Source organism: Canis lupus, chromosome 9 (genome assembly GCF_048164855.1).
Source record: "Canis lupus baileyi chromosome 9, mCanLup2.hap1, whole genome shotgun sequence".
Taxonomy (NCBI): domain Eukaryota; kingdom Metazoa; phylum Chordata; class Mammalia; order Carnivora; family Canidae; genus Canis; species Canis lupus.
This window is the reverse complement of record NC_132846.1, coordinates 73,104,724-73,127,643: the sequence shown is the minus strand read 5'-3', so window position 1 is coordinate 73,127,643 and position 22,920 is coordinate 73,104,724. Positions and strand designations below refer to the sequence as shown.

At 41.7% G+C, this 22,920-nt stretch overlaps 1 protein-coding gene across 7 annotated transcripts in view; it reads right to left on the bottom strand.

Annotated features, from left to right (window-relative positions):
• Positions 1–22,920, bottom strand: part of TDRD9 (tudor domain containing 9) — a 106,707-nt gene that overhangs the window by 47,429 nt on the left and 36,358 nt on the right. For 6 of the 7 annotated variants that reach the window (XM_072840113.1, XM_072840115.1, XM_072840116.1 and 3 more), the window contains 6 exons: positions 22,141–22,305; positions 14,819–14,922; positions 6,760–6,842; positions 4,161–4,215; positions 3,924–4,008; positions 2,164–2,221 (listed from right to left, as the gene is read on the bottom strand). In XM_072840113.1, the coding sequence (XP_072696214.1) occupies positions 2,164–2,221; positions 3,924–4,008; positions 4,161–4,215; positions 6,760–6,842; positions 14,819–14,922; positions 22,141–22,305 (550 nt within the window). The remainder of the gene's footprint in view (positions 1–2,163; positions 2,222–3,923; positions 4,009–4,160; positions 4,216–6,759; positions 6,843–14,818; positions 14,923–22,140; positions 22,306–22,920) is intronic. The other variant, XM_072840111.1, reaches the window with a different exon arrangement.

Genomic DNA, 22,920 nt, shown 5'->3' with positions numbered 1-22,920 from the left:
CCTGGCCACTAGTCTCAAGTGGTCATCAGGGGACACAGCCTGTGGCATACCACCCTCCACACACACACTCTTTAGGGTCTCCTCCTCAAACCCCTACGGCTTCCCGTTCTGACTGCGCACTAAGGGCCATGTCTCTGGCTCACCGGGAGAAAGCAGAGGCAGTCAAGGACTGAGTTCCCTCGGGCACCCACCCTCTTACCCTGGGTAAACTGCCCACACGCACACAGAGGCCAAGCACCCCTGCAAGGCCCCGTTGCATCCCCTCTGCCCTTCACAAGAACGAAACCACAGGAACCGGGCCCTCTCCCCTGCATTGTCCTCTGTACCTTTCCTATCACCCAGGGAAAGTGCTGCTTCTCCTATTGGTGCAAGAAATGTGTTCTCTTGGCTCCAGCTGCCCTTCAGCTATTTCTCTGTTCCCCTTTACAGCAAAATGCCACAGGAGTGCTGACTTCACTGTCTCCAATGGCTCTCTCCTCCCATCACTTTGTGACCTCCAGCAAAACTGCTCTGGTCAAGGTCACCAATGACGTCTATATTACTAAATCCATAGCCAATTTCCAGTTTTCTTCAACTTTGATCAATCATCAGCATGACATGCTTGTCCATCCCATCTTCCTCAAAACACTTTCTGACTTGGTTTCTAGGACTTTGCTAGCTGCCCCCCCCTGCAGCTCTTCATTACCCCCCATCTTTCAATACCAGAAATGCCTTCCCCGTGTGCACTCGATGGGAGCCTGGCCATTCACCACTGACTGGTCACCAGGCCTATGCAGCCAACTACTACTGGACACACAGCAGGCATCTCAGCCTTATTGCTCAGTGTCTCCCACTAACCCACACCAGATCCCCCAGCACACCTCTCCACTACTGGCCACTCCTTATGTCCCTATCACTGACATCCCACTGTAAACCACCACTGAGAGTCTTGCCCACCCTCCTCACTCAGCCCCTCCACCCCACTGTCCTCTGTTCATGAATCAACTTTAGGCAATGTCATCCTTATTCTAAAAATACTTTCTCACCAGCAAAACCTGAAGCCCTAGAAGGCCCTGCATGACCAGGTACCCCTCCCCTTTACCTCCCTGACCTCTCTCCAACCACTTCCTCCCGGCTCACCTGGTCCAGCTCCCCAGCCTCCCTGCTCATTTCTGCACTTGCTTCATAGACTTTGCACTCTCTGTTCCTCCTGGAAACACTGTGCCATGCATCCACCCCTTCCCTGGCCACTCTGTTGACAAGTCAGGGGCCCTTCACCACTACTCCCTGCCCCCATCTCCTTCCTCCTATTCCACCATCAGTTTACACACTACATGTCTCTATTTTGTCTCTCAGTTACCCACCCCTGAAGGTGTCCTGAGAACAGAGACTTCTGCTTATTTACTATTTCTCCAGCACCTAGAATCATCCCAGGAATAGACACAAGACACTGTCATTTCCCAAGTTCATGTGTTTATCTGTCCAGCAATGCTGTCCTTGCTGCTCCTCAACCCATTCCGTAAGCCTGAACCACGTCTTCTCATGGCTCACTCCCCATTCCATTCAGATACCATTTCCTCAGTGAGGTGTCCCATATCACTCTGTCCCAGTCACTGTAATCCACCGTCTCGTGGACCTTCCTACGCAGCACTGAGCTCCCCTGAAATGGTACACACTTCTGCTTGCTCATTGTCTCTCCCACCAGAATGCAGCCCCCGTGAGACAGGGCTTGGGCTTATTCATCACTGTTCCCCCACCATCGACAACAGTGCCTGGCACATGTGAGGCTTTAAACTACGAATTAATGAACTTGGAAACTTCCTTAGTAAAGCCATCACACACTTGATCAAGGGCAAATACAGAGAACACCCAATCATGAGTTGCTCCTCTTCCAGGTGACACAGGACCCCACACTAAACTACCCTGAGTGACAGATGAGCTGAGCTCCAGCCCACCCCCTCCCTCCTGCTGCAAAACTCCCCACTCAGGGCAACCCCAGGCCCCCCCAGAGGAGGAGAAGTGGTAAACCACAAGTGCAGGGAAATTGTATGAGCCTACTCTTCTAACTTCTCTCCTCCCAACAGTGGAAGAGATGGGGAGGAGGAGGAAGATCAACTCCTGAGAGGCAGATACACCTGCAAACATTACAGTTTACGTTGTGGGGAAAACAGAGAAGTGTCTTACCATATTTGACATCTGGAACTGTGACGGAGCTCTCTGCAATGTTGGTGGACAGGATAATCTATCAAATACCAAAAACAAAGCATATGACATTCCTACTATGTACTGGAAACAGGCAGAAATAAAAAAAAAAAGTCAAGCTCAAAAATTTTAAAGTTTAATGTAAATTTTTAAATTAGTTGTTTTCCAGGATGCCTGGATGGCTCAGCAGTTGAGTTCTGCTTTCAGTTCAGGGCGTGATTTTGGAGTCCTGGGATCAAATCCCACATCGGGCTCCCTGGGGGGAGCCTGCTTCTCCCTCTGCCTATGTCTCTGCCTCTCTCTCTCTCATAAATATATAAGTAAAATCTTTAAAAAATTAAATTAATAGTTTTCCTATTTTCTACAAGATACAACTGATCAAGGATCCAGGAGGAGAGTGGAGGGAACCAGGGCAGGGTGGGCTCCCAGCTCTGCCCTACACCAGGGTGGGGCATTAGGTTAGTTACTTACCTCATTGTTTTCATACATACCATGCACTTAATAATAATGGTGCCCCCCCCCCCCAACAGGGTTGTTGCGAAGATCATAGGAATTAACAAGGGTAAAGTGCTTAGAACTGCTGCTGGCATGAACCAAGCTTTTAACAAACAGCACCTATTTACTTAATAGCACTTGCACCCAGGCATTGCACCAGGCACTGTGCCACTTCTGTAATGTTAGTCCAGACACCTACTACTCTAATTAACCTTCCTAACTGCTCTGCATTCAAACAATAAAATTTTAAGTCTCAGAGAAGTGATTTGCTCAATGTCACATGATGACAGGTGACGGATCCAAGGCATCTCTCTGTCCAGGACCACACACATGATCTCAACTATTACGCCTCTTCCTGGTATAATTCCTCGCACACAAAGCCCAGCAACACAGCAGGATCTTAAAAGCAACAGGCAAGGGTGCCTGGATGGCTCCGTCAGCTGGGCATCTGCCTTCAGCTCGGACAGATCATGATCCCCGGGGTCCTAGGATCGAGCTGCGCTGGGCTCCCTACTCAGCGGAGAGTCTGCTCCCTCTCCCTCTGCCCCTCCCCCTTGCTTGTGCTCTCTCTGTCAAATAAATAAAATATTTTTTAAAAAAATGGAAGCAAGAAGCTAGGCAAAGACAGCTGCCCCAGACCTCAGACATGGGGCTTTAGGAGTGCTGGGACTACCCCAGGGGCAAAAAGCACAAGCAAGCTAACACAAAGAGGACCCGCTGGGCCTGTGACTGCACTGGACACCATGCAAGGTCCTGGCTACCTCCAGAAAGTCAGAACACTTGTACTGGAAGCAAGGGGGGTTGGGTTGTGCATTCCAGGTTCCTGATCATCTCAAGCAGCTCTAGAAGGGTTGTGATAAGACACTCCAATGGTCCACGCATAACCTGAGATTAAAGAAATCCTCTTTAACCAGGACTGAGAATGTGGGTGCTAACCAAATTCGCTAGCACAGTGCTGCAGGCACCAGAAGAGTCCCACAGTCTGAGAAATACCAAAAAGTAAAAGGCATCAAAACCACTAGCAACAATGCTCAGAAGTTGAGGAAATTAAAAAACGTTAATCAACTTACAAAATAGAAGACAAAAAAGTAAACATACCTGGCTCATCAGGCAATTTCATTCTTAGGTAGTAACCACTAGCTACAGAAAACATGATACAAATAAGCTGAAGCATTAGCATCCTTCTTGGAAGAGTCTCTAAGGAAAATGTACCTGAAGTACTTGCAACTTGCCTCCCGGTTTCCTACCTTTCTGTACCCAGGAACTGGGCTTAAAAACACATTATTCTGTTCTTCTAAAGTCACACTTGAATGGAGTGGATAAACCTGTAACCTAGGGAACAGATTAATGAAATAAAATGTCCGTGAAGAGTAGATATATGTGAGAACACACAAAAATGATTATTCACTGAGATGATCAGAATTATTTAAGGCAGAAACAACACAGTAATAAGTTAGTAGAAACAGAGCCCATTTGAAACACACCTTTTGTGAACCATGTTTGTGAGAAGTTCGTGCATATAGTTTATTTCACCCAGACCTGGGGAAGAAAAAAAGTAGGGGGAGGGGAAGAGATGTATTACTAAAAAACAACCTTTATATTAAAATAACATATTTTTCAAAAAAAGGCCCTACCAATTCATGTTATTTGACCCTGTTATCCTCTCTGCCCAGTTACATTACAAATAAAAATGTACAATGACACTGACCACTAGAAACTCAAAAATATGAAAAAAAAAAACTCCACATTCTTCCAGGGTTTTCCTTTCAACAACAGTGTCTGCAAGTATGGCCATCTGAACAATTTTATATTCCTTTTTTACTTGCCACTGACTTTTCCAATTTTCCTATGATGAACATGTAACATTTTACTACCAGAAAAGTCATTCTTCTTTTTTTTTTTTTTTTTTGAAAAGTCATTTTTCAAAAGTCTTGGTCAGAGATACACTAAGTTATCATTAGCTTTAAAAAAAAAAAAATGGTCTAGGGGATCCCTGGGTGGCTCGGCAGTTTAGAGCCTGCCTTTGGCCCAGGGCATGATCCTGGAGTCCCCGGATCGAGTCCTGTGTCAGGTTCCCTGCATGGAGCCTGCTTCTCCCTCCTCCTGTGTCTCTGCCTCTCTCTCTCTCTCTCTCTCATAACTAAATAAATCTTTGAAAAAAAGGTCTATTGATACATAAAACTTTCACGTGCTTTTCCATCACCCTAAAGTATCAACCCTATGATGAATGGGTTGAACTGCATCCCCCAAAGAGATGTTAAAGTCCTAGCCCCCACCCTCAAGAATAAATAAATAAAAATCTATTAAAAAAAAAAAAAAAAGGGCAGGGAGTAGCCCGGGTGGCTCAGCAGTTTAGCTCCTGCCTTCAGCCTGGGGCGTGATCCTGGAGTCCTGGGATTGAGTCCCATGTCGGGCTCCCAGCATGGAGCCTGCTTCTCCCTCTGCCTGTGTCTCTGACACACACACTCTCTCAAGAATAAATAAAATCTTAAAAAAAAAAAAAAAAAAAAAAAAAAGTCCTAGCCCCAGTTCCAGAGGACGTGACTTTATTTGCAAGCAGCATCATGGCAGACATAATGAACTAAGGTGAGATCATAATGGAGTAAGCAGGCCCTTACTTCAAAAGGACTGGTGTCCCCTACAGGGGAAAGGAGAGCGACAGCAACACCGAGTGTGTGCCACGTGTTAACAAGGAAGGCAGAGACAGGAGGGACGCCAAGGATGGATGGAAGGTGACTATCAGAAGTTGCCAGAGGCAAGGGAGGACTCTACACAGACTCCCAGAGAGAGCAGAGCCGGCCAATACCTTGTTTTTGAACTTCTAGTCTCCAAAACAGTGAAAGAATACGTTTGTAGTTTGAAGACTTACAGTTTGTAGCCTTTTATCACAGCAGCCCTACAAAACTAGTACAGAACTGTTCCCAAAAGATCATAATGAAATAAACATTTGTCAAACCTGCATTCACATAAACACAGAACAGAAAGACAACAAAGTAAACTGAAAAATATCATTTGTAAATATTTTCTACAGACAATGCTAAGCAGTTAAAAGGTATTTACCTCATAATCATCACAGTTAAAAGGTATTTACCTCACTTTTTAAGCTAGGAGCACTGTAGCTCGCTCTGGTCAAACTTTTCCTTAGTATGCTATTATGCACGCAGCAGTCTTTGACAAATATTTATTGGGGTAAATACAACTCCACCCCACTGTCAGCTAATGGTTGTTTCCTGAGTCCAAATCAAAGTTGTAAATTCAAATGTTGTACCCCAAAATTATGTAAGTTACTTTTACTCAGGCTTTTTATTCTCTAAATCTACCAGCACATATATTCATATGATCTCTACCTTCCGACAACAAAAAAAAATATGTGACATACTGACACATTTCACCAAACTATACCACTTAATTAAAAAAAAAAATCACTTTGAAAAAGTATAACTTAACATAAATTAATCTTTACAGGTATCTGAAGAGCCAGTTTTCCCAGATATTAAGAAACAGACACAAAGACTCTCCCGAGGACTCCTGTGGTGTCACAGTAACAACACTGTCATTAAGTGAGCTTTGAATGTACACTGATGGCCATTACCTCACGTATATAACCATATACTTTAAATAGCAAATTTAACAAAACCAATTATCATTTTTTTAACAAAACCAATTATTTAATTGAAAATTTTGAAGGTGGTAAGACTCCCTTCAAAAAATTAAACTTGGGGAGCCTGGGTGGTTCAGTGGTTTAGCTCTGCCTTCAGCCCAGGGCATGATTCTGGAGACCCGGGATGGAGTCCCACGTCGGGCTCCCTGCATGGAGTCTGCTTCTCCCTCTGCCTCTCTCTCTCTGTGTCTCTCATGAATAAATAAATAAAATATTTTTTAAAAAATTAAACTCTTCGTGATCAATTGCATTAACAATACAAAGGTTATAGTAAGAGATCAAACTGAAAATCACACTGTTCATGTTCTCAGGGTCTAAAAAGACTAAACACTCACAGTGAATACCATTTTCACAATACAGGCTGGACACAAATGCAGCCTCCAACCGACATTAGAATTCCAGGTCACACGTATGATGCTCACCTGGCAAAAACACCAACACGCTGCTCCGCTCCAACACAAACTGGGCACCCGACCAGGTCTTGCTCCTGTTACAGATGGGAAGCCTACAAACGTTAATCTGGGCAAACATAGCCACTGCTGTTCCAGAACTTTAACAGTGGTTTCTTTTTTTTTTTTTTCTTTTTTTTTTTTTATTGGAGTTCAATTTGCTAACATATAGCATAACACCCAGTGCTCATCACATCAAGTGCCCCCTCAGTACCTGTCACCCAGTCACCCCAACGCCCCCGCCCACCTCCCTTTCTACCACCCCTTGTTCGTTTCCCAGAGTTTGGTGTCTCTCATGTTCTGTCTCTCTCATTGATATTTTCACTCATTTTCTCTCCTTTCCCCTTTATTCCCCTTCACTATATTTATATTTCCCAAATGAATGAGACCATATAATGTTTGTCCTTCTCCGATTGACTTATTTCACAGTGCAGGCTTCTGATCACAAAAATCTCTTACAGACCATCCAGTATAATGTTCTGTCTTGTACATAAGAAAACACAGAGGCCCCAGGGAATGGCCCCACAATTGATAGGGGGCCCCAAGCCCCTCAACTCCCAGTTTTCACCTATTAAAAACTGATTATCTGCCAAACTTCCCCTTGAAATTCAGCTATTGTAATCCAGATTCTCAAAATAGAACACTTCAAAACTAACTACAAGTACAACTTAAACCATCAGCTTGCCTTTCCACTCCCGCCAAAATAATTCCTTTGCATAAAATCAGAACTTTGATTCTCTGCACCCTGTAAGCTCTTGGCAGCAACAAGACAGATGCAGTCCCTGCTGTTTGTAGCTCATGCTCTAGCCCGAGAGACAGACAAGACACAGGCAAGTAAATCAGGTGCCTCCACTTTAGCAGGAAGATGGCTGGCAGGAACAGACAAGAGGCCCAAAGCCACTGTGTTGTGCTTAGTAGCTCACCCCACATCCCTTTTCCTCTGCACTTACTGTTCCCAAGCACAGCCTGGATCGTTGTTTCTTCACTCCTCCAAGAAATAATAAAGACTAGAGTGAGAAGTAATAAAACAGAGAAAGTAAAACAGAGAAAAATTAAACCCCAAACCCGGTCTTTAGAAAAAAAAAAAAAATGAATGAAATGGACAAATCTTTACCTACTTAGACCAAGAGGAAAAAGAGAAGATTCAAAATACTAGATAGAAAAAAAAATTAAGAAATGAAAGAGTACATTACTACTGACTTTTAAAGAAACAAGGAGGTATATAGCAGACAACTGCATGTCCACAAAGTAGACACTGACATGAAATGGGACAGATTGCTAAAAAGACACAAACTACTGAAACTGACCCAAGGAAAAAAGACATCTGGATAGACCTACAACAAAGGAAGAGATTGGACTGATAATTTCAAAACTACTCATAAAGAAAGCCCAGACCCCAGTGACTTCACAACTGAATTCTACATTCAAAGAACTGATACCAATTCTTCACAAACTTCCAAAAAAATAAAACATTTCCCAACTTATTTCATGAGGGCAGTATTACTCTGACACCAAAATCAGACACAGACATCACAAGAAAACCACAGACCAAGATCTCTGATAAGTATGAATGCAAAAGGCTCAATATAATACTAGCAAACCAAATCCAGCAACATAATGAAATAATGATATACCATGACCAAGTGGGATTTATCCAAGGGATGCAGAGTTGATTTAATAATTAATATAATACATTATATCAACAGAAGAAAAACAAAAATTACATCATTATCTCAGACACAGTAAAAGCATTTAACAAAATCTAATACTCTTTCATTAAAAGTTTAAAAAAATAATAGGGCAGCCCAGGTGGCTCAGTGGTTTGGTGCCGCCTTCGGCCCCCGGTGTAATCCTGCTCCCTGCAAGGAGCCTGCTTCTCCCTCTGCCTGTGTCTCTGCCCCTCTCTCTGTGGCTCTCATGAATGAGTAAATAAAATATTTTTTTAAAAATAACATAAAATAAAATAATAAAATTTAAAATTTAAAATTCAAAAAATAAAATAAAATAAAATAAAATTTAAAATTCAACAAACTAGGGCAGCCCCGGTGGCGCAGCGGTTTAGTGCCGCCTGCAGCCCAGGGTGTGATCCTGGAGATCTGGAATCGAGTCCCATGTCAGGCTTCCTGCATGGAGCCTGCTTCTCCCTCTGCCTGTGTCTCTGCCTCTCTCTCACTCTCTCTGAATAAATAAATAAATCTTTAAAAAAATAAAATAAATAAAATTCAACAAACTAGAAATAGAAGTGAACTCCCTCAGCCTGACAAAGGTTATCTACAAAGAGTCCACAGCAAACATCATACTTAAGGGTGAAAAACGGGCTGTCGTCCCTCTAAGATCAGGAACAAGACAAGAATGTCTGCCCCTCTGCTTCTGGTGAGCACTACTTTGGAGGTTCTAGGGCAATCAGGCAAGAGAAAGAAATATAAGACATCCAGACTGGAAAAGAAGAAATAACATTATCTCTGTTCATAAACTACATGACCTTGTATACAGAAAACTCTAAGAAATACTACTAGAATAAATGACTTCAGCAAGGTTGCAGGATAAAACATCAGTATACAGAAATCAATTGTCATTTCCTACACTTGCAATGAATTATCCAAAAACAAAATTTAAGAAATAATTTCATTCTAGCGTCAAAAAGAATAAAACACAGGAATAAGTTTAACAAGGTAAGTGCAAAACCTACACTTTGAAAATTACTAAACATTGTTTAAAATGATTTTTAAAAATCTAAAGAAAGAGAAAAACGTTCCATGTTGGAACACTTAATATGGTAATAGTTAAGATGGTAATACTCCCCCAAAACTGATCTCAAGACTCAACACAATACCTTTCAGAGTCCTGGCTTCTCTGGAGAAATTGACAAGCTGATTCTAAAAATCATACAGAATTATAAGGGACTCAGAATAGCCAAAATGATCCTGAATAGGAATAAAGTTAGGAACACCCATACTTCTAATTTCAAAATTATTTCAAAGCAATGGTAATCAAGTTCATGTGGTACAGAAAAGGGTGCCAATGCTATATCATGGGGAAAGAAGAGTCTTTTAACCAACGATGGGACAAGTGAAATAGCACACATGCTAAAGAAGGAAGCCAGAGAAGATCTCTGGATGGCTCATCAGTTTAGTGCCCGCCTTCGGCCTAGGGTGTGATCCTGGAGTTCCGGGATCGAGTCCCATGTCGGGAGCCCTGCGTGGAGCCTGCTTCTCCCTCTGCCTGTGTTTCTGCCTTTCTCTCTGTGTCTCTCATGAATAAATGAATAAAATATATTTTAAAAAAAGAAGGAAGCCAGACTCTGACCTCACACATACATAGAAATTAACTCAAATACTTAGGACCTAAATGAAAGAGCCAAAACTATAAAACTCTTAGAAGAAAACAGAGGTAAATCTTCATAAGCCTGAACTTGGCAGTGGATTCTTAGCTATGTCACCAAAAGCATGAGCAACAAAAGAAAAATTAGACAAATCAGACTTTACCAAAATTAAAAATTTTGTGCTTCAAAAGATACTAGCAAGAAAATAAAAAGATAACCTGCAGAATGTGAAAAAATATTTGCAAACCATGTATCTGGTAAAGGGCTTATACATGGAATACATAAAGAACTCTTACAATTCAATAATAAAAATGTAATCCAATTAAACATGGACAAAGGACTTATGTCTCTAAATATAAATGCATACATCTTTAAAGAGGATATATACAAATGGCCGATAAGCTTATAAAAAGATATTCAACATCATTTGTCATTAGGGAAATGTAAATCAAAACCACAGTGTAATACCACTTCATACCCACCAGGAATGCTGGAAACAAAGTTCAGACATCAACCAGTACTGGCAGGGATGTGGAGAAATAGGGCTATAGTGTGAATATAAAATGATAACAGATGCTCTGGAAACCAGTCTGACAGTTTCTCAAATGTTAAACAGTTTATTGTACGACCCTGCAATTCCACTCCTAGGTTTATACATAAGGAAAATGAAAATATACATCCACACAAGTACTTCACATGAACTTTCATAGCAGCATTATTCATAAAAGCCCAAAGGAGAAAGAGAACCTAATATACACAAGTGGATCAACAAAATGTGGTATATCCATACAACGGAATTATCAGTCAGCCATAAAAAAGAATAAAGTACTGATATATGCTACAATATGGATAAGCCGTGAAAACTTACAGTAAGTGAAAATTTACAGTAAGTCACTGATCAAACATCAGATTCCATTCATATGAAAGTCAAGAATAGGAAACCTACAGAGATGGAAGGTTGATTAGTTGGTTAGAGCTGGGGGTGAACAAGAAGGCTGAGGGAAGAGAACAAAAGGGTCAAGGTTCCTTTCTGAGATGACAAAGAGGTTTTAAAATGGACTGTGGTGAGGGGCACCTGGGTGGCTCAGTGAGTTGATCGTCCAACCCTTGATTTCAGCTCAGGTCATGATCTCACAGTCCTGAGATCGAGCCCCACCACTGGGCTCCATGCTCAGCAGTCTGTTTCAGATTCTCTCTCTGCCCCTTCCCCCACTTGCACACAAAGCTGTCTCTCTAATGAATAAAATCTTAAAAAAAAAAATAAAATGGACTGTGGTGATAGTGGCTCATATATGTGAATATACCAAAAATTGCTAAATTGTAAAGTTTAAATGGGTGAATTATATGTTACGTGAATTATATCTCAATAAAGCCATTTTTAAAATGAGGGGGAGGGGTGCCTGGCTGGATCAGTTAAGCATCCAACTCTTGATTTCAGCTCAGATCATGATCTCAGGATCGAAGATCAAGCCATGAATAGGGCTCCACACTAGGCTTGGAGCCTGCTTAAGATTCTCTCCCCTCCTGCTCACACTCACTCTCTAGAAGAAAAAAAAAAAAAAAGGCGGGGGGGGGGGGCAAAAAGGTGAACAGGGAGGCAAATAGGAAGTTCCTTGTTTGCCACAAAGCTAACAGGTAGAAGTCAATGACCATTTTCTTAAGCTAACAAGTATCAGAAGCCTATGCAAAGAGAAAGATGACAGGCCTTATATAAAGATACATAATCACAACAACATAACTATAAACATTCCCAACTACCAAGAAAGAATTTTATTTTTTTTTCCAAGAAAGAATTTTTATTTATTTATTTATTCATTCATTCATTCATGAGAGAGAGAGACACACACACACACACACACACACACACGGGGGTGGGGGGCAGGGCAGAGACACAGGCAGAAGGAAAAGCAGGCTCCATGCAGGGAGCTGGATGCGGGACTTGATCCCGGGTCTCCAGGATCACGCCCTGGGCTGAAGGCGGCGCTAAACCGCTGAGCCACCCGGGCTACCCTTCAAGAAAGAATTTAAAAAAAAGAAAAGGAAAAGGCCATATAGTAAATATGACACATCTGAGACTAAACACATCTCTTATCAATAAATACTGATAGATCAACTCAATAAGCAAAAGAAAAAGATTTTCAAATGGTTCACAAAGTAATCCCAACTCTACTACATGCAAAAGACACACTTAAACATAAGCAATTCAAAAAGGAATGAAACTAGGGGTACCTGGGTGGCTCAGTCAGTTAAGCATCTGCCTTCAGCTCATGATCCCAGGGGTCCTGAGATCGAGCCCTGCATCGGGCTCCTTGCAGGGAGCCTGCTTCTCCCTCTGCCCATGTCTCTGCCTCTCTCTCTCTCGAATGAATAAAATCTTTTAAAAATATATATATGCCACATGATCCAGCAATCACACTCCTTGATTGATATTTACCCAAGTTGAAAACATAAATGCACATGAAATCTGCACACAGATATTTACAATAGCTCTATTCGTAATTGCTCAAACCTAGAAGCAACCAAGATGTCCTTCAGTAGATGGAGAAATAAACTGGGGTCAATCCATACGATGGTGTTGTTTGTTCAGCGCTAATAAGAAATGAATCATCAAGCCACGAAAAGACATGGAGGAAACTTAAATACTTATCAGTAAGTGAAGGAAGCCAATCTGAAAAGGCTACATATTGTAAGATTCCCAACTACGTGGCATCCCAATAAGGGCAGAACTACGGAGACAGTAGAAAGATCATGGTTGGCATGTGTTCTGGGTGAGGGAGGGATGAATAGAGCATAGGGGATGCAAGGGCAGTAAAAAAACCACTCTGCAGGATATCACAGTGGTGGATACATGTGATCATACACTTGTCAAAATCCATGAAACATACAACACCAACGGTGAACCCTAAAGTAAACTATGGACTCTGGGTGAAGATGGGTCAATCAAAACAAAGGTACTACTCCATGCAAGATGTTGGCAACAGGGGATGCTGTGCATGTGTCGGAGAAAGGATATCTCGAAACTCTGTAATTTTTTCAATACTGCTGTGAACCTGAAACTGCTCTAAAAAAATAAGTCTATTTAAAAGGAAAAAAATCCATGAGTCACTGATATTAAAAGAAAGAAGCAGGGTAATACAAGGGAAATTCCTCTTTATAGAATAATCTCAGGGAATAAGAAAGAACAATCACATTAAACCACCATGTGGTAGGATCATCAGCAAATGCTCACACTACTGGATGAAAGGCTGTCAGGTGCCATAAGAGACACCAATGTTCCTACTCCGTGAGCCCGCCGAACCTCAAGCAAGATCAATGAAGAGAAACCCCACCTGCTCACAAAAGTCAAACCACAGATCCTCTAAGACTAAGAGTGTGACTGCAAGTCAGCCAGAGCCAAAGGGCAAATATTCCTGCAAGGAGGGACTAGACCAAAAGGTGACTTCTCACTGCAGTAAGAGAAGCCAGAATCTGTGAAAACATCATCAAAATACAGAATGAAAAATAAAAATGAGTGTAATGTATGCAAATTACATCTCACTAAAGTTATTTAAATGAAAAAATTAGAAAAAGCAGGAGGAAAAACCACCTACATTTTACACCTAACAAAACTATTTCAAGAACAAGAGTGAAATAAAGACATTTTTAGCAAAATAAAAACTGAGAACGTTTACTAACAGACTCTTAAACTTTTGAAAGATGTACTTTAGGAAGAATGAAAATGATCTAAGGAACGTCTAAGATGCAAGAGACAATGATGAGTAAATAAAATGATATATATTGGGTAAATCTAAACACAAGATGATATAAAAATAACAAAAATTGGTGGAAGCTCAGAAATGGAGCTAAAATAATACACAACTGCAAGCAAGTTGGACAGGACAGGAGACTGGATTATAGCCGACTCACTTTCAGGTCGTGTTCCAGAGGAATGTAAGGCCATGAATAACTTTACACTTCACAGATATTTACACTTAGCAAGGAACAGTAAAAGGAGAGAGGCATGGGTGTGTGTGTCAGGCCTGTAAGACCAGCTCCCCATGCTACCCACAGTCACGCTCCAGTTGCTGTGAGGAGGTGGACAATACATTCTCTGTATTTGTTGTTCCCAACAGATAAACTATATTTATCTACTATAGTAAAACAAGCACAGGAAGGTCCATAAAACAGTATAATATTTTTTAAATTACAGACTCTAACCACCACTTAAAGTTCCTAAGGGAAAATATGTTCCAGACTCCGATGGCCCAGCTAAACAAACGAGTGAATGAATGGGTGACAATGAACCCTACTTGGAGGTTGGAAGCAGAGCTTCCAAACAGACACCCAGGCAAAGACAGGCTCTCACAGTTCCTCCCAGTCTGATCCCCCCTTCAGTTTTGCCTCAGACTAGAAGTCACAGGACTTGGCACGTCTGGAAACCATTCCCTCTTTGGGCTGTGATTACTGGCTTCTAAAACTGTCCATCTTAAAACTGTACTTGGTTTGAACTACCTAAAAGTGGAAATTTCCAGTAAAAAAAAAAAATCAAAAAAATAAAAAAAAAACAACCGTGCAATGTACTAACATTATTTTAAAATATATACAATGACTACTGGAAAAAGCATCTACACTTATACCTTAATGTCATAAAAATACTAAAAAGTTTCTAAATGAATATCACATTTTAAAAAATCATACTTTAAGTACACTGCCATGTAGAGCATCTCTTACCCACTCTCTTGCATATCCAAGTTATCAAATATCTGGATCAGGGACACAGCAACTTCATAGATGTTCTTAGGAATCACTGGCTCTTCCAGGACATGAGGAGAAAGCTAAACACAGGAAAAGAAAAGGCTGGAATATCAGAACAAGATTACAAGGGGATTCTGGGGTTGGAAGGGTGATCCCTTAATACATCACTGTGACAAATAAGAATATCATTTGCAGCCAGGAGAATAGCATGTGCTAAGTGTCAAGCTCTACTCAAGGCTCTCAACATAAACAGTACATACTAGTACATCCTTGACCCGTCACTGGACCAAGAATAGAGTCAGAGTCCAAACACATAGAAGTGAAATGTGTATCTGGAAATCTAGTTTGAAGACAGAGTAAGTTGCTCCAAATGTGTATGGAACCCAGAGGAGTTTCTGATCCTAGCGCCAGCATTCCTCCCCTGTTAAATGGAAAATCCTGAGATGTCAACACCATCATAATTATAAGGACTAAGAACAGGTAATATCCCATGTACCTCTGCCAACTTACAGTAAGAATATAACCATGTCATCTATCTGCCAAGGTTTAGGAGATCACTAAACTACTTTTATTTTTTTTACATTTTTTAATTTAAGTTCAATTAATATATAGTATATTAGTTTCAGAAGTAGAGTTCAGTGACTCATCAGCTGCATAGAACACCCAGTGCTCATCACATCACGTGACCTCCTTCATGCCCATCACCCATTTACTCCATCCCTCCATCCCTCTTCCCTCCAGCAACCCTTAGAGTTTGTTTCCTATGATTAAGAGTCTCTTATGATTTCACTCCCTCTCTGATTGTCTTATTTTATTTTTCCCTCCCTTCCCCGATGATCCTGTTTTATTTCTTATATTCCACATATGAGTAGAATCATATAATTGCCTCTGATGGACTTTTTTTGATGGACTTATTTCACTCAACATTCTGTCCATGTCACTGTAAATGCTAAGCATTTATCCTTTTTGACAGCTGGGTAATATTCCATTGTGAACATATAGCATATCACCTTTATCCATTCATCTGTCAATGGACATCTGGGCTCTTTCCATACTGTGTGTTAAAACAAATCCACACTGAGCCCGGCTAACTTAAAACTGCCCTACAGGTAGCTCTGCAGAATGCTAGAGGTCATCTTAATGGAGGTGGCATCACTGTTCTGAGCTAATAGCTTCATGGGACCAAGACCACCACTGCATAAGACTCTTTTCTCTCTACCATATCCTGCACAAACAATGGTTGTGGCATAATTTCCACAAAATAAATTTCATAGCCACATTGGGTTTTCTTGCACCATGAGTAAGAAGGCTTTATTTAATCATTTTACTTATCAAGTATATATACAAGGCATTGTATTTGACTTTGTGAAGGACACATCAGAAGTCTACAAGTAGAGGGCACCTGGGTGGCTCAGTGGTTGAGCACCTGCCCTTGGCCCAGGCTGTGATCCCGGGGGATCCAGGGATCAAGTCCTGCATCAGACTCTCTGCAGGGATCCTGCTTCTCCCTCTGCCTGTGTCTCTGCCTCTCTTTCTGTCTCTCTCATGAATAAATCAAATCTTTTTTTTTTTTTTTTTTTTTAAAAAGGTAGGGATCCCTGGGTGGCGCAGTGGTTTAGCGCCTGCCTTTGGCCCAGGGCGCGATCCTGGAGACCCGGGATCGAATCCCACGTCGGGCTCCCGGTGTATGGAGCCTGCTTCTCCCTCTGCCTATGTCTCTGCCTCCCTCTCTCTCTCTCTCTCTGTGTGTGTATGACTATCATAAATAAATTAAAAAAATAAAAATAAATAAATAAAAATATTTTTTAAAAGGTAGTAGTTTAAAGGTAGCCACAAATACAAACCTTTTTTTCCAATTTTTAGAGTAAATTGAGTCAAGTAGTAATAAATCAATTTTCATTATTACAATCCTACTAATGTAAATATGACAAACTGACTTTTACTTAATAATTGTGAAGAAGCATGCCTAATAAATCCATTCTTGTTCAACCTTTACTTGAAATCATTTTATATTTTATCCAAACAATAACTGTAATACAATTGTATAAAATAGAAATATAAAAAAAGTACAATTTTCACAAACTCCAATGTGGCATTCACAACCATCTAGAACTTATTTCCTACACACAAACTGCAGAAAAAACATGCCATCAATTCAAAAGTAACTTCACCTAGTTCTAGGAGCCAAGCCCAAAGAATATTGTTTAAACACAAACTAAGATACCAAACATGGCCAAGCTTTCTCCAAGCAGACTTCAGGTAACAAAGGAAGGACAAAGGAGTAGGTTCCAGGCCCATCGATCCACTGCTGAACTTGTCTACCTCCATGTGTGAGAGAGGCCAACAACAGACAATTTTCCCAGTTCTCTGAGTAAGACGGAATGCTCTGACAAAAACCAAGTGGGGAACAGGGATAGAGATGTGGAGAGAAGCACTTTTATTCCTACAGGTGGAACCAGGGACCCTCGTTCCTGCACTGAAGTGTTTAACAATCAGGACTCTGTCAACAGGAGGCAGAAGCTGCAGTGTTTCTGCCCCATGTGGAGAGGCCGGAGGCCCACACCTCTGCCACCATACCACAGGCCAGCCAGTCCCAGGAGGAGAACAAGACGCATGCAAGAATGGGCACTCCAGGTGGTGGGAAGCGAATGGTGCCAAGGCAGCTAGCTGGGCACCCACATGGGGCAAGAAGGCAATGAGCACCTGCTTCACACCATCCTCACCATCCCCCTTACATTGATTACCGCACACCAAGAAAAAGGATGACCTGAAAGCCCTGCTGAAGGGCAGAGGGGCATGGTTCCAAAACCCCACATGGGGAGCTGCGGACTTAGGCTGCAGGTCACGGAGGCTCCCTCCACAGTCTCATTAGAATGCACACTTACGTTTTATGTATTTTTCTAAGGGCAGGGTGGGTTTATTTTTCAGCAGAAAAAGTTGAAAATAAATAATGAAAAGGACTCTTTAAAAGTTGTTGAAAAGAGCCAGAGTTGGCAACAGAAGGACAACACCAAAAAAAATAAAATAAAATAAAAAAATAAAAAAAAAAAAAAAAGAAGGAGGAGGAGGACAACACCGGCCCCAAAGGAAGGATGACTTCCAAGAAAATCAAAGTGGCCAACAGTCCTGAATGTTACAGAGAGGTCAAGGTAAGTTCAGGGCTGATGCTCTTGACATAAGGAGGTCCCTAGTGATGTCGGGCATTGCTGTATCAGAGCAGAGGCGGTGGGAGCCAGGCCACAAGACACAGGGGGCAAAGGGATGTGACTGACTGCTCAGTCAGAACATGCAAATCTTGATCTCAGGGTTGTGAGTTCAAACCCAACAGTGCTTGTGGAGTTTACTTTTAAAAAGAAACAAACAACCAGGGACACATGGGTGGCTCAGTGTTTGAGCGTCTGCCTTCAGCTCAGGGTACAATCTCGGGATCCTGGGATTGAGTTCTGCATTAGGCTCCCATGGGGAGCCTGCTTCTCCTTTGGCATATGTATCTGCCTCTCTCGGTCTCTCATGAATAAATAAATAAAATCTTAAAAAAAGAGGGACACAGGGCAAACACCGGGTGCTCCCACAGTTTGCCAAAAGCTGTGAGAAACATGGGACCTAATGAGAGAGTTGTTTAAATGGGGACAAGAAAGGGACAGAGGAGGAGCTGGTGAAGGTCATGCAAGGAGGGGAAAACAGTGAATCAGGGAAGGTGCCTAAGAAGGTGGGAAGGGTGGAAAACTGGTGTTCCAAGGATGGAAGGCTGCTTCTCCTAATGCAGTAGATAGTATGTGCAGGTAATACAACGGTAGTAGTAACAATAAACCTAGAATTTTAACAAAAGTCCTCTGACTCCAAAAACCATGTAGCAGAATCTATTCAAAACACCACTTTGGGGGAGACAAACCATGGGAGACTCCTAACTCTAGGAAATGAACAAGGTTGTGGAAGAGGAGGTGGGCTGGGGGGTTGGAGTAACAGGGTAACAGGCACTGAGGAAGGCACTTGATGGGATGAGCACTAGATGTTATACTACATGCTGGCAAATCGAACTTCAATTAAAAAAACCCCACCACTTTGGTAAGGCTTACAAGTTAATATCTGGTTAGGTCTTGATTGTTCATTCACTGAAATGTTTACTGAGCACCTATTAAGTACCACAAACAGGATATTTGGTATAGAACATGAACACCAGGTATTCTCCAGTCTGTGGAACACAAAAGCCACAGGATGGTGAGCAGCCCTGGCTGCCCGGGCCACAGGGGCTTAGAGGGCAAAGCTCAGGCCTGACAACTCCTCAGCAAATCCGTAAGCAATCATCTAAATGATTCCAACACTTAACGGCCAGTTAGAGAGACTTGTAAACCATGGCTACTCTCACATTCCAGAATGGGTCAGAAAATGCAGAAATATATATATTTTTTTAATGTAAGATTTTTAAATGTGACAAGTGCCCTTTCCCCTCCACCTTGAATCTGGACTGCATTTGGTGACTGGTTTCCAAAGAGCAAAGAAGACATGTTCCTCCTTACCCTATTTACATCTCAGCAGGGCTGAGAGGCAATGAGCAAACCAACCAACCAAATGTACAGAAGGTACACATGCACACACACGTGAAAAAGAAGGGGGCAGTAACGTTACAGGGAGAAGTCTGGCAAACACCTCCTTAGCCAGAAGGTCAAGGCCATCACCACCAGGGATGAGCCATGCTGGTGGTCACAATATGACAATACAGCACTTTACCCCTGTGGTCTTCATCCCCAAGCACAGAGCTCCAAGTCTACTCTTGAGAAAAACATCAGAAAATTCCCGAGTGAGGCATCCTACAAATATGTGACCTGTATGCCTGAAAACTGTCAGGGCCATCAAAAATAAGAAACATCTGAGAAACCATCAGCCCAGGCAAGCCTAAGGAGACATGACAACTCAAAGCAATGTGGATAGAAAAAGGAAATTAAGGGGGGGAAAAAAAAAAAAACAGTAAAATCTAAATAGATACAACTTTAGTTACAGTAACATTTTTTTTTAGTTCTGACAGTTTTTTTTTTTTAAATCCTACAAAGTAAATGTGAACTACAGGATCTAGGTGATAGACATGGAGATATTCATTATAAAATTCTTTTACTCTTGGTTTTTTTTTTTTTTTTTGAAATATACATTTAAAAAGCTGGGAAAAAAGATGTGCTACATTTTAATGGCCATCCCCACTCTCCCCCCCAACGTGATTGGATTTGACAAAATGTGTCTTCTTCCATCAGGTGGGACCTAGTCAGCCAACTCACTGAGTCACTACTCTTCATGTCCATAGCACGGATGTTTGTAATAAGAGTCAAACTCCTACACACAGCAACTTGGCCCCACCCATCAAAACTATAAATGGGTAAACTCTCTGACCCAGCAATTCCATTTCCAGGAGCTTATTTTCTAAAAAGGCATAAACTACACAAGGGTCTCCAACAGAGGCAGTTTACTGCCCATGATTGTCTGTAAACATCTTAGGTTGTCACAACAGGGGGGCCCTACTTTTATCTAGTAGGTCAAAGCCAGAAATATTGTTATAAACATCCTACAGCGAATGCACAGGGCAGCCTCCACCACATGGAACTGGCCCAAAATGTCAACTGCTAAGGCTGAGAAAGCCTGGCCTCCAAGATACACTGTCTGTCACATGTGTGGAGTTGTTCTCCTGCAGCAGTGTTTTTAATAAGAGAAGTCCAGAGGAGCACTGGGGTGGCTCAGTTGCTTGAGGGGCTGACTCTTGGTTTCAGCTCAGGTCATGATTTCAGGATCCTGGGATAGAGCCCGGCATCCAGCTCCACCCTCAGAGGGGAGTCTGCTCCCTCTCCCTCTGCCCCTCCCTCCACTTTAAATAAATAAATAGATCTTTAAAAAAAAAAAAAAAAGTGGGGCACCTGGGTGGCTCAGTCAGTTAGGTGTCTAACTTTGGCTCAGGTCACGATCCTGGGGTCCTGGGATCTGGGCAGCATTGGGCTCCCTGCTCCTCAGGAGCCTGCTTCTCCCTCCCTCTGCCCCTCCCCCTACTTGTGCTTGCTCTGTTTCAATAAATAGGTAAAACATTAAAAAAAAAAAAAAAAGTCCAGAAACACCAGAGATTAGTGAGATACAGAATGGCATATACACTTGAAAGAACAAAATAAAGCTCTAAATAGAGAATGAAGAACCTACATACTGTCAGGAAAAGATATGAGTGGATGAGGGCGCAAGATGGACATGGAAGGAGCACTGCCTTTCTGTAAAGGGGAAACAGTATGTCTGCATTTGCTTATACAGACATGCCAATTTATGGAATGGTTCCTAAGAAATCAGTAACAGCGGTTTCCTCTTGTTGGCAGGGAAGCTGGGCAGAGGACAGGAGTAGGAAGGAGATAGTTTACACTTGCTCATACTTTTTGATTTTCAAAACCTGTGAATGTATTATTCACACAAAAATAATTTTGATTCAACCGCAGCTGTTCATAGGAATACATTATCACAGTTCTTCTCCCCTACAATACACCCTCCTTCAGTCTAGAGCAGTATAGTTCATACTAAAAGAAATAGTTTAGGGGCACCTGGATGGCTCAGGTGGTTAAGTGTCTGCCTTCAGCTCAGGTCATGATCTCAGGGTCCCGGGATCGAGCCCTGCGTCGGGCTCCCTGATCAGTGGGGAGTCTGTTTCTCCCTCTCCCTATGTCTACCATTCCCTCCCTCTGCTTGTGCTCTCTTCCCCCTCTAACAAAATCTTAAAAATATTAAAAAGTAAAAATACAAAAATATACGCACTTTAATCAAAATGAAATTTTTAAGAAGATTTTATTTATTCATTCATTCACTCATGTGTTTATGAGACAAATAGAGAGGCAAAGACATAGAGGGAGAAGCAGGCTCCCTACAGGGATCCCGAGGTAGGAATCAATTCCAGGACCCCAGGATCACAACCCAAGCCAAAGGCAAAGGCTCAACCACTGAGCCACCCAGGCACCCCCAAAATGATATTTGAAATAAAATTACCTCCCACCCCTAACTGAATCTACATTCTGTAGATGACCAAAATCTGACATTTTTCATCAACAAAGTATAAAGCCAGTCCAATAATTTTCACCAGAATATACAATGTGGATGTTCATACACTCACAGTTTACAACAACAAATGACAGAGCTTCCTTCCTCTTACTCTTCTCTAGACTCCTCACTTATCTCCTCCTGGTTTGGACTTCTCTGCTATGGTTAAACATCTGTGCAGCTGATGAGCACGGGTTTAATCAAACACAAAAGTACATTCACCATAAAAGAAACAATGCACTCCAACATACCCTGCCATGATGAATGTGCCCCAAATCATCAAGATAATACTCTTCAATTGAATGGGGCTTTCCTTCCACTTCAAAAACATATGCAGGGTTCATCTTATTCTGAACAGGAACAGCAAAGTAATCTGCAAACTCCTTACAGTTAATGGTGGCCGACATTAGGATTACCTACAGAACAAGAGAAACTATTAAAACAAATAAAATGATAATAACTGAGATGAAGTACTGTTAAAATGACCAGCTTGTGTTCTGCTTTAATAATTCTCAAAACTTTAGAATACACTGATTTACTCTGTAGTGTAATATCCATTATTACAGTTTAAAGAATGTTCAGAGATACCACCTTCTACTATTTAATTATTTACTATCTTATTTTATCAAGTGAGAAACTACATGTCCAATAAAGCTAAGTTATAACCATTTAACTAAAAGGAAACTTTGTGGGTTGCCTGGTTGGCTCAGTAGTTGAGTGTCTTTGGCTCAGGTCGTGATCCCAGGATCCCATTGGGCTCCCTATGGGAGCCTGCTTCTCCCTCCGTTCCCCTCTCTGTGTCTCTCATGATTAAATAAATTTAAAATAAATATTAAATAAAAGGAAACTTTGTAACATAAAACAGAGTAAGTTACTAAGTGACAGAGTCAAAGCAGCAGAGACAGACATGGAGTCAGAAAACTTTGGCTTAAAGCCAAGAGAAACCAGTCCAGACCTGAGCAGGACAAAGAGGCTTGGGGACCCACTGTAGGTGTTGCGGTTGCCAAAAAGCCAATATGGATGACACCTTT